We start from the raw sequence: 19,392 nt of genomic DNA, 5'->3' as shown, positions 1-19,392 counted from the left end.
CATCCCGTGGGTGCAGAGGGTGCAGGGAAGGAGCCAGCCTGGGCTGGTGTCCATCAGGAGCACCCAAGGCACCCACCCTGTCCTCCAGAGCCGGGCTGGCTGCCAGCGGGACAGTGCTGAGGGGCAGGGAGAGAGGCTGTGTGCCGTGGGGCTGGGGAAGGGTCTGGAGAACAGGGCTGGGGAGGAGCAGCTGAGGGACCTGGAGGTGTTTAGTGTGGAGAAGAGGAGGCTGAGGGGAGACCTCATTGCTCCTTGAAAGGAGGCTGCAGTGAGGTGGGAGTTGGTCTATTCACGTAACAAGTGACAGGACAAGAAGAAATGTCCTCAAGTTGTGCCAGGAGAGGTTCAGGTCGGATACGAGGAAAAAATTCGTTCGAGCAAGGGCTCTCGGGCACTGGCCCAGGCTGCCCAGGGCGGTGGTGCAGCCCCCATCCCCATGGAGGCGTTTCAGAGTCGTGTGGGTGCGGTGCTGAGGGATGTGCTGCAGTTGAGGACTCCTCAGTGCTAGGCTGACATCTGCACTGTGCTCTGAAAGGGCTTCTCCAGCCTGGGCAGCTCAGTGATGCCCATGGGGAGCCAACTGGAGGTGACAGCACAAGCAAACAGGGTGTGATGCCTGCTCCTAGGCTGTGCCAGGAAGGCACACGGCGGGATGCCTGCTCCCCAGACGCTCTGGGAAGGGCACGCAGGTCATGACGTGTGCTGCCGAGCCCCGCACATCCGCGGCGGCTTCCCGTGCGTGCCGCCTGCCCCTCCCGCCGAGCCTGCCGTGCTCAGGGGCGCACAAAGAGGTCCCGAGCAGCTCGGCTGCTGGCGCGGAGGAAGCGGCTGCCGACCCTGCCCCGGCCCGCGGTTCGCTCGGCCCGCGGACCGTGGGCATGGCTGCCGGGGACCGGCACGCCGCCAGCCCCACAGGTAACGGGGACGCGGCCAGCCCCGGGAGGGATGCCGATGCCTGCAGCACGGCTCGGGGGCTCTCCTGCCCCTCTGCGCCTTCTCCCGGTGCCGGGGCTGGGGCTGCTGCTGCTGCTCCGGGGGTGTGGAGCCTGACTCTGCTTTCTGAGGGTGGTGACTGCGCCGGGGGCAGGCAGCCCACCCCACAGCTCTGCTCGCAGCACTACCACCGCCGAAGCCCCCGGTCCCCAAAGGTGCCTATGCAGGTCCCCAGCAGGGCAGGAGGCTGGCTAGGCACGGGGTGACATCCCCCGTAGGGCTGTGGAGTGGTGCTGGAGTTGGGGTGGGGGAAACAATGGAACCTGGGGCTGGGGGCTGGCATGTGATAACCACATCGGTCCTGAGCCCTCCACTCTGGCCACAAGGCCTTTGGCATAGCTTTGGACCCTGTGCCAAGGGGGCCATCATGGCACCCCACAGCTACGTGGCTGCCTTTGGGACACCAGGAGCCTCTGGCCTCACTGCAGGATGGTTCTCCGTGTGAGAACTGCCATCTCCCCATCCCTCTTGCTAACTCACTGGTGAAGCCTCAGTCCTGCCCCTGATGTCTGAGCCAGGTCTGGGAAGCCATCAGGTGCCATCAGACCCCCCTTCAGACAATGCAGTCTGTGTTTGGGGCGAGTGGTGGGGCTGTGTGCTCTGCCTAGGGCACAGCCTGAGCTGGCAGGCTGGGGGACAGCTCCTTGGGGCAGCCTTCTGCCTCCCACAGCCACTATGACAACTCCAGTCTCTGGTAGTGGCACCTCAGGGGCTCCCACAGCAGGACCTGCTGCCTGGTTTCCCACATCTGGGTGTGCTTGGAAGTTCACTGGTGACAGCTTCCTGACTCTGGCCTCAGGGGCCCTTCCTGCCCTGCCAGGACAGGCTTCCTTGTGCTCCTTAGCCTCTTGTGCTCCTTAACCCCTTGCTTCACGCACAGACGAGGAGTGGCCAGAAGCAGAGAAGGCTGAGAAGCTGGCGAGAGGAGCTGCTCTGAAATGGGCTTCAGGGGTTTTCTATCGCCCCGAGAAACTACAGGGGCTGGGGCAGTACCGGAGCCGGGAGACACAGAGGAACAGCTCCATCCAGTCCCGGCTGAAGGTGGGTGCTTGCCACAGCCCACACCAAGGACACCTGCAGCCTCCCCACCACCCAGAACAGGGATCCCAGATGGGGTGTCCTCTCCCATCGTCATGGCAGTCACCTTTTTTCTCCCCACTTCTGGCAAAATCTTGCGCTCTGGCTGGTGCTTGGTGGGAGAAACACAACTGTGTGGGGCAAAGGATTTGGTGAACCCCACCAGCACCTCCTGCCCTTCCTCTGGGCAGTGTCTGTAGTGTTAAAATGAGTGTCCTCAGTCTCCAGTGATGGCAGGAGTCCCACCACTGGATCCCCATCCCCATCTCATCCCAGAAAATCCCTATGGGAGAAACTCCATCTCTACACCCATCTGGCAGGGCTGGCCCAGTCCCCATGTGCTCCCCCCTGCTCAGGGCAAATCTGCTCATGTACCCAGGGAACCAGTAACCTCATCCTTCTGTTGATTCTTTTGGAGATGGTTTCTCCCACCTCATTGGGGATGAATTGTCCAGGAGGCAATCTGGTTTTAAGTGATGTGGCCCCAGAGAAAACAACCTGCTTCTGGAGACACTGGGTAAAAGCACTCCTTGGCACCAAGAGCCAGGAGTTAAATGGGTGGACAGGGCATGGAGATGGGCATGGAAAAGACGGAGATCCATTTGGGAGGAGGGTCAGCATGGCCACTGAGGTGCCTTGGTGAGGGGGTATGTGGGGATCCTCTGGCCTGCAAATATTCTGCAGAAGCAAAGTAATCCTTTAAAACTGAAAGGAGACCTCTGGTTGCTGCTCACCCTGCTGCCTTGGTCACCTCCAAGCGATGCCCTTCTCCCCTGTCCTGCATAGCAGCCATTGCCCCGACCCTGTAGCAGTCTGTGACTCAGTTTACCTAGAGCAGAGTGCAATGAGCCATTCCAACTGCTAAAAGCTGGGAGTGCTCGAATCTGATGGGACCATGAAAGGTCTGGGACATGAGGTCATGATGGCAGAGGCAGATGTGACCTTGTGGGGCTGGGAGAATGCCTGCAGGAGAGCCTTGGAAAGGCTGGGTGAGCAGCGAGCATGTCCTCCACTGCGAGAGCTTCCCTAGTGCCCCTGTGTCCTCTTCTGCTCCCCAGTCGACTGTACAGTCCTACCTGGAGGGAGTGAGCACAGGGCTGGAGCAGCTGCGGTCAGCGGCCCAGGAGGTGCAGGACGTGTGCCAGGAGCTGGGGGCTGCCCGGTGGGCCCTGCTGGACAGTGCAGAGCAGTGCCAGGGCCTGCGGCAGATGCGGGCACTGATGGTGGAGCATGTGCAGCTGGCATCCGTGATGCAGGTGCTGCCCCAGCTCTTCTCAGGTAAGGCTCTGGCCTCCTCCTGCTGTATCTGGGGAGGGCTTCAACCCTGGGCCCCATGCAGGGCTGCTGGCAAAGCTACAGCAGGGAACTGCTGCCTGGCTTTGGGAAGGCTCTGTGGATGAAGGCCTCTGCAGGGCCTGACCCCATGTGGTGTTCCCAGAGCCCCTGGTCTCAGACCTGTTCCCTTGCCATCTCCCTGATAGCCTACACCCCTGACCCTGGTGCCAGTCCCCTCTGTGCCCCCCACGCTCACTCCCAGCATCTCTCCTCCCTCCTCCACAGTCCACGAGGCCTTTTCCCACACCCTGCAGCTGCTCCATGGGCAGCATCTTCTGGAGGCCCACGCAGAGCTGATGGTGATGGAGCACCTCCGGGATGACATCTTATCCCAGCTGCACCTCCGTGGGCTTTCCGGCACCCAGGCACCTGTGCTGTCCTACTTCAGTGGCCTGCAGGAGCTCAACGAGAGCCTGGCCAAGCAGCTGTGGGGCATCGTGGGCAGCAGCCTGCGGCTGGTGCGTGAGGACCCATCCCTCTTCGTCACCGCCGTGAGGATCATCGAGCGGGAGGAGAAGATCGATGACACTCTGCTCCTGGAGGCCACCTTCCTGCCCCCCGGCCGCCCCAAGGGCTGGAGGCAGAAGTTCTGTCACGTGCTGCAGGAGAGCCTGGCTGGAGCTCGGCTACGTGCCGCCCATGCAGGCACCGCAGGGCCGGGGCTGGCCAGGCACCTGGCGGCGCTGAGGGAGGACATCGTGTCCGAGCTGCGGGTGGTGAAGGACCTCATGGTCCAGTGTGTCCCAGCTCACTACAACATCCTGGGCCTCTGCACTGCCGCCTACCACCAGGCCCTCTCCAGCCACCTCCAGGACCTCCTCCGAGAGGACCTGGACAAGCAGGGGCTCTTTCTGCTGCTGGAGTGGGCGCTGCGCGTGTACCACAGGTCAGCACCAGCCCCAGCACCCACCAAACCAGGGAGGCTGTGGACTGTCCTCCAGCCCACCAGCCACAGGGGGCGTTGGAAGAGTGGCTTTGGCTGTCTGGAGATGACCACTGGGAGGGCAGAGGGAGAGGTAGGAACTGCTGGTGAGCACAGGTGTGCCCAGCCCTGTGCCACCTCTGCCCTGCAGCTCAGAGATGATGGCACACCCTGACCTTCTCCCAGAAGTGGACGTTTCTGCTCTGGGCCCCTTGATGTCTCCTGAGCTGGTGGAACAGACAGAGAGGAAATATGTAGTGAAAGTCAAGGTGGGTGAGTGGGACAGCACACATGCATGGTGTGGGCATGGGAACCACCACCACTGTGCCAGCATCTGCTCTGACAGCAGCAGGGCACAGTAAGCCTGTGGGATGAGGCCCAAGGCTTGCTGCTGTTCTAGGTGCTGGAACTCAAGGAAGTCAGCACCTGAATTCTTGGGGTGATCCTGGTGGGTGTCCATCCCACAGGCTAGTGTGCTCGAGTGGATGCAGAGAACCTTGGAGGTGGAATTCAAGGAGTGGTTCAGGGAAGAGGAACCTGAGACAGATCATCAGGGCTTCTTCCAGTCAGCTCTGCCTGTCATTGTCATGCAGGTGCACCCCCAGCGCCATGGGGCATGGTCACGCTGAGAGCCCCCAGGGAAAAGATGGTAGCCTGCAGCCTTTCACTGACTTGCCTCTAACTTCCTCTCCTTCTGCAGATGCTGAATGAAAATATCCAGGTAGCCTCCTTGATCACAGATTCTCTGCAGCAGAAGGTCTACAACATGGCCTTGGAGCAGCTGGAGGCATTTCTGGGTCGGTCAGTAGAGCCCCTCGCATCCCTGCCTGTCCTCACAGACCCTGGGTCCCACGGCCAAGCACCACAGGTTGATGGTGGAGATGTGCTGTGGGGCACCCAGCCCTTGCCCAGGGCTCAGCAGCCTGCTCTGCCCATGGGGCTACTCTCTCAGCCCTCGGGGCCGTCAGCTTCCACGGCTTGCTGCCCTAGGGTCTCCCCTGTAGCACTGAGCCCTGTGCTCCAGCAGCATGCAGAATGGGTCCCACTGTCCTGCCCTGCCAAGCGACTGGGAGGGTTATGGGATGTCCACATGCCCCCAAGAGCATGCCAGCTCCAGGTGCTGGTGGCTGTGCCCACCTTGCCTCACTGGGTTGCAGGCTGCGGGACGCCCTGGTGCAGTGTGGGAAGGAGCACCAGAGGGATCGCAGCGTGCCCAGGTTCTATGTCTCCTACCTGCTGGCCATGCTCAACAACAGCCTGGCCCTCAGGTAACATCAACCAGCACCTTGTAGATCTTGTAGCACCCCCACCACCCACAAGGAAACCACATCCCCCCGAGGATCACCTTGCCTCCCAGGCTCTCTCCCCTCCCTTCTTCCAGCTCCTCTGTCTCCTCCCTGCACCCCGATGCTGCCCGCAGAGAGGTGCCTGCGTCCCTGCAGGCTGCTCTGGACAGGACACAGAAGAAGGCCTGCCAGCTGCTGCTGGAGGAGCTGCTCCTAGACCTGCAGGTATGTTTATGCCCAGCCCCTGGGGCTGGCAGGGCTGCCACAAACCTGTCCCCAGGGAGAAGAGCCCTGCTCCCCCAACCCAGGCACAGGTTCCCTCCTGTAGCCACCTTGGCCAGCCTGACTCCCAGACCTGCAGCTCACCACAGCCAGCACCACTCTGTCTCTGCTGGCCCTCAGACCCCAATGCATGGGGATGTGGAGCCTTGGCCCCACCCTGGGCTGCCACAGGCTCCTTTCTGGGGCTGTGCCATGGCAGGAAGCCAGGAGGAAAGCAGCCAGAGCAGTGTGGAGGACACAGCCCAGGAGCGCTGCCCAGGTGGCTTCCTGCCCTGCAGTCAAATTTAGCTTTCCTGGAGGCCGCCATGGGAACCAGGAATAGCCAAAGGCGCTGCTATTCCGGGCTGGAATGCCACGGAAACCAGGGAGCAGCCAAGGGGCAAGGCCTGGTGGGCAGCAGGGAGGCTGCGCTGGGCCCAGCAGACACAGAGGGAATGTTGACAGCAGGGCAGGATGGGGGATCAGAGCCCTTGGCCAGACCTGTGCTGTCCCCACAAAGGAAGTGCAGAGGGATGGGAATCAAACAGCACAGCAGGACAGGCCAAAAACAAGGGTATGAGGAGCAGCTCTGCCCAGCTCAGCTCTGTCCATGGTGGCAGAGCATGACCCAGGGAAAGCCCCAAAGTCTGGATCTCTGGGTGTCAGGGAGGGACACCCACAGTGTGGTTCCATAACTCCATAGGGTAGGCCACTCCTGATTGCTGTGGGCTTTGGCTGGCACTGGGGCCTTGCAGGGTTCACAAAGCACAGTGGATGTGCTCTGAGAGACCTGGGCAGGCTGAGAGCTGGGCAGAGGGAATGCCAGGAAGTTCAACAGGCTAGTGTAGGGTTCTGCACCTCCTGCAGCAGGACAGGTGAGGGGGGACCTGCTGGAGAGCAGCTCCATGGAGAAGGACCTGGGAGTGCTGGAGCACAAGTTTCCCATGAGCCAGCAGTGTGCCCCTGTGGGCAAGAAGGCCAACAGGATCCTGGGGTGCATTCAGAAGAGTGTGGCCAGCAGGGCAACGGAGGCTCTCCTGCCCCTCTGACTGTGAACAGGTGTGGTGAAAAACCTGATGGTCCAGACCCAATCTGGAGTATTGGTCAAGAGAGACTGGGAACTGCTGGAGAGAGCCCAGGGGAGGCTGCAAAGCTGCTGAGGGGCCTGGAGCAGCTCTGTGAGGAGCAAAAGCTGGGAGCCCTGGGGCTGAGAGCCTGCAGAAGAGCAGCCCCAGAGGGGAGCTGAGCAATGCTCAGCAAGAGCTAAAGGACCTGTAGGGGGCAAGAAGCTGGGGCCAAGCTCTGCTGAGTGGTGCCCAGGACAGGCCAATGGGCAGTGGACACAAACTGGCACCCAAGAGGTTCCATCTGAGCAAGAGGAGAAAGTTGTTTGGTGTGAGGGTGCTGGAGGCCTGGAGCAGGCTGCCCAGAGAGTTGTGGAGTCTCCTTCTCTGCAGAGCTTCCAACTTCCCCTGGCCATTGTGACCCTGGGCAAGCTGCTGTGGGTGCCCTGCTTGAGCAGGGAGTGGGTGAGCTCCAGAGGTCCCTTCCAACCCCACCCTGCTGGGCTCTGGGATTCTGTACTGCCAGCAGCAGCTGGGCAGTGGCTGGGGAACATTGTGCCAGCCACAGCTGCAGCTCCTCAGAAGCACTGTGCTGCAGGGCACCCAAGACTGCTCCTTCCCTTGCAGCCCCTCTGCCTGCAGCTGCCCTCCCACAGGTGGCTGTCAGGGTCTACGCTGGTCAGCAGCATGTGTGAGGTGGTGGAAAGGTACAGCAAGGACTTCTGCCGCGTCAGGAGGCCCATATCAACGGTAGGCTGCTGGGGTGTCCCTCAGGTGGCTGATCTGCTGCAGGGCAAGGGGCTGGGGCAGCTGAGTGCCATGCTGGGGGCAGGATGCAGGGATCACAGCTGTGGCTGTGTTTGCTGGGGAGCCAATGTCCTCCAGAGCAGCCCTGGGACCGGGGACTCCTTTTGGTTGGAAAAGTCCTTTAAGATCATCGGATCCAACCATTCTCTAACCCTACCAAGGCTGGTGCTGAACCACATCCCTCAGCACCACATCTCTGCCTCTCTGAAACCCCTCCAGGGATGGGCATTCAGCCACCTCCCTGGGCAGCCTGTCCTAGGCTTTGAGAACCCTTCAGGTGAAGAAGTTTTGTTTTAATGTCCAACCTAAACTTGCCCTGGTCCAACTTCAGGCCATTTCCAGATGCTCAGAGTTTCCCCCAAATTCAGCTACCTTCTCTGTCCCTCCACCCAGATGGCTCCTCAGCAGGTTGTCCCCATGGCTCGGTGTTGCCTGCTCCCCCTTTCCCCTCTGCCTTTCCCGGGGCAGTGGGGGTCTGGCCTGCAGGCAATGCCCAGCACTGACAGCTCTCCCCTGCCCAGCTACTCCTGGCAGAGAGCGAGCTGGTAGTGACCAGCCAGTACCTGCGGGCTCTGCTGCAGCAGAAGATGGTGTGCAGGAGCCAGGAGGAGCGGGCACAGCTGTGCCACCGCCTGCTGCAGGATGCCACACAGCTGCGTGACCTCTTCTGTGGCCTGGTGAGAGCTGGGGAGGGAGGGCACAGCGGGGGGGCAGCTCACAGCTCATCTGCTTCAGCCCCTGCTCCCCTCCAGCCTGCAGCATCTGGGCTGGGGGCAGCAGGCCATCGGCAGGATGAGACTGCTGCACCTGGGCAGTCAGGGGGCCAGAATGTAGGCACTGGCTGGGTGAGGGACCTGGGGCATCACCCGCCCTGCCCAGTGCAGGCTGAGGAGGCTGCAGAACCCTGACTCCAGGATCAGGGGGACAGGAGAGCTTCCCAGTGTTCAGCAAGAGCTAAAGGACCTGTGCGGGGCAAGAAGCTGGGGCCAGGCTCTGCTCAATGGTGCCCAGGGACAGGCCAAGGGGCAGTGGACACAAACTGGAACCCAAGAGGTTCCATCTGAGCTGGAGGAGAAAGTTGTTTGGTGTGAGGATGCTGGAGACCTGGAGCAGGCTGCCCTGAGAGATTGTGGAGTCTCTTTGTCTGGAGAGCTTCCAGTCCCCCCTGGCCATTGTGCTCCTGGGCAAGCTGCTGTGGGTGCCCTGCTGGAGCAGGAGATCGGACTGGGTGAGCTCCAGAGGTCCCTTCCAATCCCCAGCTCTGGGGTTCTGTGGTTGGGACATGCTGCATGAGGACACACCAGCTGCAAGGGACTGGGCCCTGAGGTGTGGGCTGCAGCTCAGTAGCCACTGTGGTGCTCTCCTCCCTGTGTCCTGTGTGGCTGCTCTCACTTCCAGGGTCTGGAGCAGAGCCAGCAGAGCCTGGAGGCCATCTTTGCCCTGCGGGAGCTGATCTGCCTCAAAGACCCAGCCCTGCTCAGCCTGGAGGTGCTGGGCTTCATTACCAAGTATCCTGATGTCAGGTAAGCCCAGCTCAGCTCTGTCTTGAGATGGGGTCAGCACCAGTCTGCACAGGAGTGCCAGGCTTGCCCTGGACCTCATGAGGTTGCACTGCAGAGCAGGAAGGAACCTGGGATTTTTCTCCTCCCTGAGGCTTCCTTCCCCATACTCCATATTTGAGTTCTTGCAAAGTCCTAAAGGCAAAGATCAGAGAATGAGAGGATCCTTTTGGTTGGCAAAGCCCTTCAAGCTCATCCAGTCCAACCATTCTCCAACTCTGCCAAGGCTGGGGCTGACCCATGGCCCTCAGCACCACATCCCTGCAACTCTGAAACACCTCCAGGGGCGGGGATTCACCTACCCCCCTGGGCAGCCTGTTCTTTTGAGACCTCTAAAGGTGGAAAGAAAGAACCAGGTCTGCTGTGGGACAAACCCTGGGCGAGTTCCACAAACTCCCTTGGGGAGTCTCCCCTCTGTATTTAGTGGCCAAAGTCTGAGGAGTCTCAGCCACCACCCAGCAGTGGCAGGGCCAGATGGAAGCCATGAAATGCACGACCCAAGCTCACGAGCTCGGGGGGGTTGTTTTCAGGCACAGTTTGATGTTTGGCTGGGCAGAGCCCCACTTCAGCTCCCTCGGTCAGGGGAGGTTTGTGGGTGCCATGGACGGAGCATGGGGCAGCAGTGCCCGGCCTCACCCCTTGCTCTGTGCCCAGTGATGAGCACATCTCCATCCTGCTGGATCTCCGTGGCGATGTCTCCAAGGAGCTGCGGCACATGGTGCTGGAGATGATGGCTCAGCACCCCCAGGTCCCACCCGACAGCTACCAGCCCATCTTCAGCACCATCCTGGTGCCAGCGCCAGAGCTGCCTCTCTGCCTCCGCAAGGCCAAGTGTGCCTGACGCTGCCCACTGCCCCTCGCACAGACCTGCCACCAGGACAGAACCAGGGGCAAGCCTGGCGACAAGGGAGGGGACCCATGGCATCCCCCACCTGCAGCACCTTGCCCTGTGCTGGGGACAGTCTGGATTCATGCCACCCTCGCTGAGCTGTGCCCTGCATGCACCAGTTGCAGGAGACCTGGGGCAGGAAGAGACCAACCCCTGGCTGCTCTGCTGGGCTGCTGAGGCAGGAGGTGAGAGTGGCTGGGCTCTGGGTTCCTGCCTGCAGGAGAAAGAGGAGCTGCAGAGCAAAGGGCAGGGCTCTGCAGTTGGGCTGAGGCCAGGGCTCCATGGGGCTGCAGAGGTGTCTGGGTTTGCCTGGTCTCATGCCACCCTCAGAGCCAGCGTGGCCTGGCCAGGGAGACTGAGGCCACCCCAACTCCAGGGTAGAGTGGAGCCTTGCTAGACCCAGGCTTGCAGGGGGGTTTTAGCAGGAAGTCTCAGCCCAGAGGTCTGCTGCTGCTGCTCCACTGGCCTAGGCCCTGCATGGATGAGGGAGAGCAGCTCAGCTAGCTCATGGACACAAAGAAGGGCACCCCTGCCACCAGGAAAGAACAGACCCGAGTTCCTTCTGACCTGCCCAGCTCTTGTCATCGATGACCCAAGGCACGACTGGAGCCCAAGACTCCAGCTTCTTGGAGAGCATGGCTGTGTTTGATGTGTCCCAAGGTTCCTCTGTCATGTGCAGCACCACTCTGGGCTCTTCCTCCATCCTCTGCTGCTCTCCAGCCCTTGGTCCTGTCTTTCCAAGGTGCCACATGAAGACCAGGTACAAGGCCTGGCTTTCTGCCTGCACCCTTATGCCATGCTCCCTGCCTTGTGGTGGGTTGCATCCTGCTGTCCTCGTGTGGCACCACTGCTAAAAATAAAGCCCTGAACTCCGCACTCAGCAGCGTCCAGGCTCTGCTCCACTGTGGGTCAGGAGAGGGATCAGGGCCTGTGGGGGCACAGAGAGGGGAAGATCCATCCTTCTGCTTAGCATTGCCCCAGGAATGGCTCCCTGCTCCTGCTGCCACCCTGGGAGCATCACCCAGAGATGGGGGTTGATGAAGCCCCTAGAGACTCCTGTGTCCAGGATGAAGTCACAGAGTGGCTGAACAACCCCAGCCCAGCCTGGCCTCACAGCAGAGTGCTTCCAGCCCTGCCAGCATTGCTGTGGCCTGCTCTGGCCCTGCTCCAACAGGTCCCTGTCTGTGCTGAGGACTCCAGAGCTGCCCCAGCACTGCCGGGGGGGGGGTCTCAGCAGAGCACAGCAGAGGGGCAGAATCTCCTCCCTGCCCTGCTGCCCACACTGCTGGGGATCAGCCCAGGGCATGGCTGGGGCTGGGCTGCCAGCACTCAATACCAGCTCCTCTCCAGCTCAGCACCCCCAGCACACCCAAGTCCTTCTCCTCAGGGCTGCTCTCCGGCCCTCCATCCCCAGCCTGCACTGATACTGGGGGATGCCCAGCCCAGGTGCAGGACCTTGTACTTGGCTTTTTTGAACCTCATGAAACTCACTTCATGAGGTTCTTGGAGGAGGTACCTCCTTCCACCTCTGGACATCAAGCCCTCAACCTGGATGTGACCATTAACCAATTCCTCACCAACTGCACAGGCCACCCAGCAGGACCATGGGGAGGAGCAGCAGGTGGCTCTGACAGCTGCAGTGTGGGGGGCACTTGGGTGAGTTCTGCCTCACTTTGGGAAGGTTCCACCACCCATCCTGGGACCGGCTGTGTGACTGCCCAGCTGGCTGTGGCTCCTGCCTCCCTGGAAAGGTGTCTACCTTCCCCAGGGCTGTGGGATACACTCACCTGCACCAGGGCTGTGGTTCAAGGGGTGACCCTGAGCCCTGGGAACATCCAGCTGGGCCTGGTACTGTCCCAGGACATTGCTTCATGGCCACATGGAAAAACACCTCTGGGGCCAACTGATCTCAGACGGACTTGGGCACAGGGATGACCTTCCACACCCCAGGCACTGGCATCTGTTCCAATATGTCCAGCCCCACTGCCACCCCACTGTGTGCCCACAAGCAGCCCCCCGTGCCCCTCAGTGCAGCTCTGTGGTGTCTGCCCCTTCAGCAGTCCAAAAGCTGCGGTGAGAACAGGCACAGCTCAGCACCCCAGGCTGCCTTCTGACTCTGGAGACTGCATAGGGCAAAGCAGGTGCCAGGTTTGTCCTGTCAGCACTGCCTGCAGCTGGCAGAAGGCAGCAGGGGGGGACCTTCACCTGCCTTGGCTACCAGCCACATGGCTCCTGGTGGCTATAAGGCTGGTGGCCCCGAGCACACTGCACTGTCCTGCCAGGATGGCATTCATGTGGGCACTCGCCTGCTTGGCAATTGTCAGCACTGTCTCAGGTAAGCACAGGGGGGTCCTTGGGGTGCAGCAGCACCAAGACACCCTGGGGATGGTGACATGGCCAGCCCTCAGGGGCAAGCTCTGAGCTTTCAGGGTGACCTCTGTGCCCCTGCCTGTCCCACAGGCTGCGGGGTGCCAGCCATCAGCCCCTCGGTGGAGTCCACTGAGAGGATCATCAACGGGCAGACCGCAACCCCTGGCTCATGGCCCTGGCAGGTGTCCCTGCAGGTATGGCACTGTCCCACTCCCTGAAGCACTGAGTGGCATGGCGAAGGGGACCCAGGACCCCTTCTGCCCATCCACAGCTTCAGTGGGGCTCAGCCTGCCCAGCTCCAGCTCTTCCTCCCTCTTCCTCCCCAGAGCCGCTCTGGATCCCACTTCTGTGGCGGCTCCCTGATCAACCAGTACTGGGTGGTCACTGCTGCCCACTGCAACTTCAAGTAAGGAGCCAGGGCCTGCCAGCCCATGGTGGTGCCACCCAGATGCGGCAGGGCCTTGGGGCATGCTAGGATTCACTAGGGGCAGCCCCAAGGGCCAACACCCGCAAAACTGAGCAGCCTGGGGCTTTCCTCCCTGGCTGTCCCCAATGGTGGCTTCACCTGGGCACACAGCACCTGGTGCCCGCGGCAGCCCCTGGGGTTGCTGCCAGGCTGGGTGCTGGCCACTGCAGGTCCCCCTGACTCCCTTGTCTCTTGCAGCCCCTATTCCCATGTCGTCGTGCTCGGGGCATATGACCTGTCCCAACCACAGTCCGTGCAAGTGAAGACCGTGGCCAGGGTAAAGCACAAGTTGATGTGGCCGTGCCCCTGGGATGGGGCCACGGTCCCGGGACGGGGCTGCAGCTCTGCCCCACAGCAGGGCAGGGCTGAAGCACTGCAGTATTTCTTCCCAGGCCATCACGCACCCCAGCTGGAACCCCAACACCCTCAACAATGACATCACGCTGCTGAGGCTCTCCTCGCCTGCCCAGCTGAACTCCCGCGTGTCCCCCATCTGCCTGCCCCCTGCCAACCTCAACCTGCCCAACAACCTCCAGTGTGTCACCACCGGCTGGGGGCGCTTCAACCCCAGCTGTAGGTCTGCGTGGCTTCAAGGAGGGCCATGCACGGCTGGTGACCTTCCCTGGGGCTCCGGGCCACCCGGGGGGTGATGCTGTGTGTGCAATGCAGGGTGCTGGGTGGTCGAGCGAGCCTGCCTGGACACGCACACGTGGGCACACTGTGGGGGTGCGGGGAGCGTGCGAACCCCAGGGGGACGCCACGGGCACTGGGCTGCTCTTGTTGGGGCTGCATGCACCAGACAATCCTGCCAGAAGAGGTCCACTGGCATGGAGCGGGACGGCGCTTTGCATTGCAGCACCGTGTGTTTGGGGGCAGCCTGGGAGGCTGCCAAAGGCTCCAGGAGCCCCCCAGACAGCAGGATGGCTCTCACGTTGCTTGTATTCTCCAGCCCAAGCCTTGGCATCCCGCCTGCAGCAGGTGACCCTGCCCCTGATCTCCCAGAGCCAGTGCAAGCAGTACTGGGGCAACAGAATCACCAGCTCCATGCTCTGCGCCGGCGGCGTGGGAGCCAGCTCCTGCCAGGTAAGGAGCTGAACGCCGGCTGCCCCGCAGGGATGGGAGGAGGAGGAGGGCGCGGGGGCCTTACATCTTTGGAGCTGGAGATCTGAACTCTGGCCAGTTTGGAGTACAGCTGGGACCGCTCAGTGGGATGTACTCTCCACAGGGTGACTCCGGCGGACCTCTGGTAATCCGCAACGGCAACTCCTGGATGCTGATCGGCATCGTCTCCTGGGGCACCGGCGACTGCAGGACCAACACGCCGGCCATCTACACCCGCGTCAGCCACTTCCGCTCCTGGATCGACGACACCGTGGCGCAGGGTTAAGCGGCGCCCGTGGGCACCGCATCTCGGCACAGCCGGCACAGGACCGGGCTGGAGCCAGCCCCACATCCTAATAAAGGTCTCCTCTTTGTGCAAGCTCTGCCTCCGGCTCCTCCCCTCTCGCCACGCAGCCTGGGGTGGACGAAGTGCACCCCGTGGTTGAGTGCTCCTCGCCTGAATGCCAGCACCTCCCACAACTGGAACTTGGCACCCACTGGGTATACAGTGCCCGAAAACCCAACCTGGTGGTTCAGAGGGGGTTGCATTTTTCACCTGGTGCCAGTTTGCCTGTTCACCCATGGAAGCTGCCCACAGCAACACCAGGGAGCTGATGAGTTGCTGTGGAGGAACCACGGCATTTCTCAGCCCTGTCTGCCACCCTGCAGCCAAAGAAATATGGAAGAAACATCCTAAGGTGCCCATCCACCCCACAAACCCTGCTTCCAGCAAGAGCTTTGAGTGCTTATCTCACCCTGTGGACACCCCAGCCCTGCACCTCACAGAGTCGAAGCATGGTGGGGTTGGAAGGGACTGGAGCTCACCCAGCTTGGAAGGGACTGGAGCTCACCCAGTCCAGACCTCTGCTCATGCAAAATCACCCATAGCAGCTTGCCCAGGATCACAACATCCAGCTGGATTTGGATTTCTCCAGACAAGGAGACTCTACAATCTCTCTGGGTAGCCTGCTCCAGGCCTCCAGTGCCCCCACACCCAACAAGTTTCTCCTTTTATGATCTTCCTCAGGCAGCTCCTGACCTGGCAGCTGCACTCACCCAGCAAACCCTACCATTCTGCTGTGCCCCAGGAACCTGTCAGGAGGGGTGAGCAGGCTCTGGATGTGTTCAGTGACCACCACTGGCAGCTGGGCAGTGGCACCCTGCAGCAGCCAGCCCAGGGGGCAGGAGCAGAGCTGGGCTGCGCAGGACACATTGAGCACAGTGCTGCAGACTCAGCAGAGGCTCAGATCCTGCACACTCCTTAAAGACTGCATGCTTCCCAAAACAGCCCCTTGGGAGGCCAAGGAGACTCAACCAGCTCATCATCATGGCCAGCCCAGTACCACATCCAACCCAGCACTGTCTCCAACCCAGCACCAAATCCAACCCAGCACCATGTCCAACCCAGCACCGTGTCCAACCCAGCACCGTGTCCAACCTAGCACCACATCCAACCCAGCACTGTGTCCAACCCAGCAAGACGTTCAGCTCAGCACCACATCCAAACCAGCACGGTATCCAACCCAGCAACAAACTGTTCCAGCCCAGTGCTGCAAATGCAGTGACCAACAATAGTGCTGGGAGCTGGGAGCCGGGAGCCCTGCGGCCCGAGGGCTTCCTGGGAGTGGTCTTTCCGCAGTGCCACAGGAAAGCTGCCAGCGCCGAGGCATCCCCGTTGCCTTGCTGTGGACCCCACAGCTTCACATCCTGCATCACTGCCTCCTGTCGCTCCTGGAACACCTTCTTACGTTCATTTCTAATAACCCTCTGAGAGAAAAGTCCTCCAGGAATCACCAGGCCACGTCATTTGACGCTGTCACTCTCTGCCCCAAGAGAGCAGCCAGAGCCCCAGGACAAAGCCTTCACACAGCTCTGCCAACTTCCAAAGACAACCAACCACCATTCCCTCTCCTCAAAACTGCACTTCCCTGGAACAAAACAGACCAGGAAGAAACAGCCTGAGCTGCCCCATTGGGTCTCACCACAGAGAGATCCCAAAATGTACTGATTCCAGCCTCAGCATCATCAGGCTTTGCTCTCTCCTGCTGGCCCCTATGATGTCTCCCAAGGCAGGGAGCTGGTGAGCACAGATTTGTTTAGACTGGAAAAGTCCTTTGAGATCCAACCATTAACCCAACAATGCCAAGTGTGCTGCTAACCCATGGCCCTCTCCATAGCTCTGAAACCCCTCCAGGGCTGGGGACTCCACCACTGCCCTGAGTCAGGGCTTAACTACTCCTTCAGTGAAGAAATTGTTCCCCTGGACAACTTGAGGACTTCTCCTGTCACTTGTTTCCTGGAAGAAGAGTCCAACCCCACCTGGCTCCAACCTCCTTTCAGGGAGCTGTAGGGAGCAATGAGGTCTTCCCTCAGCCTCCTCTTCTGCTTGAGACACTGGGGATGGTCTTTTCCCTGTCATTCAGCATCCCTTCCAGAGGGTGCCTGTGGATTCCTGCTCATCCCTGCGTGGGCTAAAATGCTGCTCTCCAGGGTCAGTGTAGGAGGACATGGGGCCACACTGAGAGGGTTGCAGAAGATCCAGATCTGCAAGTGTCGCCCAAGGCCAGCACTCAGCACACCGAATCCAGATTCCTCTTTGGAAGAAGTCATCCAGGAGAGGGCTGGAGGTGAGGCCTGCCACTAGATGTCATTCCAGATCCACTGGGACTTCAGGGCAGCCTGACAGCAAAAGCCCTCCCCGGCTCACACCACAGCCAGCATCAAGACTGCGACTCAGCAACGGCCTGGAGTGTGGCTCTGCTCGCAGGGGTCCTCCTGGCTAATGCAGGACTAGAGGAAGTCTTCCACAGCACCCTGTGGGCCAAGTTAAGAGCCACCATGAAGAGCCAAAGAAGGAGATTAAAACAATTAAATGGAAGAGCAGAAACCCCCATTCTGGGGGGACTCTAGCTCACAAACCCCCCACAAGACACTCCCGAGACACTGAGATGCTCCTGTGGATATTCCTGAGGAGAGATGATGGAGATAATTCACAGTGCAGAGCTCGTGGAGGACAGATGTGGCCGTGGAAGCTCTGGGGCTGCACCATTACTGCATCATCAAACAGCCCATGGACCCAAGCACCATCAAGGTGAGCGTGGGGCCAGTAGAAGGAGGGATCTGAGCAGAACAAAGATAATTTTGAAGTATCTTCAGACGTCAGGGAATTGTTCTTAAGCTGGACCTTGTTACACAGTGCTTGGACCATCACAGGTGTGCAGACAGTGCAAGCAGAAACTCAGTGAGGAGTCCAGGGGACCCTTGGATGGGGCTCTGCCTGTGTCCCCTCAGCACACACAGGCTGCTGTCTGGGTGTGAGGGCTCCTGCAATCATTTCATTTAGAAAGAGAAGGAGGATTGGGCCAGGAATTAAATGATGGAAGGAAAGCTGATACAGATTTCCCCCAGGCTTGCACTGATGTTCCATGTCGTGTTTGCAGAGCCAGAGTTCTTTCCCTCCAAAAATGCCCTTATGGGGTGGACTTGGCCCTCTTTGGTGCCGTTCCCTTCTAAGGAGATGCATGATGAGGTCTCCAGGCAGGTTGCAACATCTCAGTGCTGCTGGTGTGTGAAAGATCCTCCCTGTGGCCAGCTCCCCTACCAGTCACAGACAACAGTGTCAGAAAGCTGTGCTGCAAGCAGCTCGCTCCCCAGAATGTGTTCCACCACACACCAGCCTGGGCCCTTCCTGCTGGAAAACCAAAGGCTGACAGCAGCAAAGCAAAAAATGGCACACCTGAGAAGATTCTTGTTCTGCTTGGTGGAGAAAGGAGCCTGGTCAGAGCAGAGCCCCACGTCCTGACTTCCTCTCCACCCTGGCTTATCCCCCCTGGCAGGGAGCATGAAGGAACAGTGTGGGCAGACAGCTGCACAGTGTCTGTGCACTCTGATGGGCTGCTCGCTCCAAGGAAAGGCCTCAGCTCTAGAGGTCTTGCCTCAGCTCATCAGTGTGGTCTCCAGAATGCCTGTTTTAATGAATAACACCTGAGGAGGACCATAAAGCACCCAGTACGGACAAGTGGGATCAGTGCTCCAACACAAATGCTCTTAACAGTGGCAGCTCTAACCCAGAAGTCCCCTGGAGAGCATCCTGCCAGCTCCCAACTTACAGGGCAGGGACAAGGTCCAGCTGATGCTTGCCTTGGCTGCTGCTGTTGCAGAGCTGTTGGCAGCAATATGAGGGACACTGCATGGTCTACGAAGCCAAATGTGCCAAGCTGGTGTCCTGTCCCAAAGGAGGACTCACCTTTAGCTCATGGGAATGAGGCAGAAGAAGCTACCTGAGCAGAGAGAAGCACCTGGGGACACTTATTTCTTCCCAGACCACAGAGCCAAACCCACAGTTTGTGGCAATTCCATTCCAGCTGCATGTGGCACAGTGAGGGCAGTTCTCACAACCTGCACAGCCAGACAAAAGATCTGGAGCTCCCCTCTGCTACTAGCACTCCCTGTCCCCAGGTCTCATCCAGCACATTGCCCCCACACTTAGGCTGTGTTCACAGTGCCCACGGCCCATCCCAGCACTGGGCTGGGAAGCACACCCCCAGGAACCTCCTTTCTCCCTTAGCACAGCCTGAGACCAGGCTGCTCCCACCGAGGCTGTGCTGCTTTGCTCTTTGCTGTCCAAGAGCCATGGCCAGCTGAGTCAGAGCTACCTGGAGATGTGAGGCACCACTGCAAAGCTTGCTGAGACTCCAAGCCAGGAGCAGAGGTCAGTGCTGGGTGGGAAGGCCATGCTCCCCATCCTGAGCTTGCACAGCCTGCACCTCCAGCCCAGAGCTAAGCAAGCACCTCCCTAGGGCACAGCAGGAAGCTAATCACACAGTTTTGTATGCACTCTCTTACTCTGCCTTCACAAGAGGCCCAATCCACCCTCAGACTGCTGCCCTGCTCTGCTGCTCTGACTAAGTGAGAAGATATCTCATCAGGCTTGCACAAAGCCTGGCTCCACAGCAGCCACCTTCCCCAAGAGCTCCTTCACAAGAGGCCCCCAGCATAAGGGAACCTGAAAGGCATCTGTCACACCTAACAGCTCTGAGGTGTCCATGCAACATCTCCAGGGCATTGTTTCTGCTGACACTCCAGGACTGGGCCTCCACCTACACTGATGCTACGGAGTCATTTGTGGCCATCCCAACAGCTCCACCACCATTCCCCTATCCCAGAGCAGGGGTGGCTGCACTGGGGCACAACAGGCACATGGAGCAGGAAGATCCATAACATTTGCAGCCAGGGAGCAGCAGCTGGAACCACAGAGGGTTT

The 19,392-nt window shown here is 60.1% G+C and overlaps 2 protein-coding genes across 2 annotated transcripts; both read left to right on the top strand.

The window, feature by feature from the left end:
• Positions 1-692: 692 nt before the first annotated feature.
• Positions 693-10,145, top strand: EXOC3L1 (exocyst complex component 3 like 1). The gene is made up of 13 exons (XM_054397176.1): positions 693-915; positions 1,874-2,034; positions 3,129-3,348; positions 3,631-4,291; positions 4,479-4,596; positions 4,795-4,920; positions 5,028-5,128; positions 5,485-5,595; positions 5,709-5,838; positions 7,566-7,688; positions 8,267-8,422; positions 9,144-9,268; positions 9,959-10,145. Exons 1-13 carry the CDS (start codon positions 693-695, stop codon positions 10,143-10,145), a joined length of 2,442 nt encoding a protein of 813 aa, XP_054253151.1.
• Positions 10,146-12,476: 2,331 nt separating this feature from the next.
• CTRL (chymotrypsin like) lies at positions 12,477-14,416 on the top strand. The gene is made up of 7 exons (XM_054397202.1): positions 12,477-12,528; positions 12,654-12,757; positions 12,890-12,969; positions 13,228-13,306; positions 13,422-13,602; positions 13,979-14,112; positions 14,255-14,416. The coding sequence occupies exons 1-7, from the start codon at positions 12,477-12,479 to the stop codon at positions 14,414-14,416; spliced, it is 792 nt and encodes a 263-aa protein (XP_054253177.1).
• Positions 14,417-19,392: the final 4,976 nt, after the last annotated feature.

The sequence above is a fragment of the Indicator indicator genome, chromosome 42 (assembly GCF_027791375.1).
Source record: "Indicator indicator isolate 239-I01 chromosome 42, UM_Iind_1.1, whole genome shotgun sequence".
In the NCBI taxonomy this organism is placed as follows: Eukaryota; Metazoa; Chordata; class Aves; order Piciformes; family Indicatoridae; genus Indicator; species Indicator indicator.
Note: the sequence above shows the minus strand (reverse complement) of the source record. Positions and strands in the feature narration are given on the sequence as shown.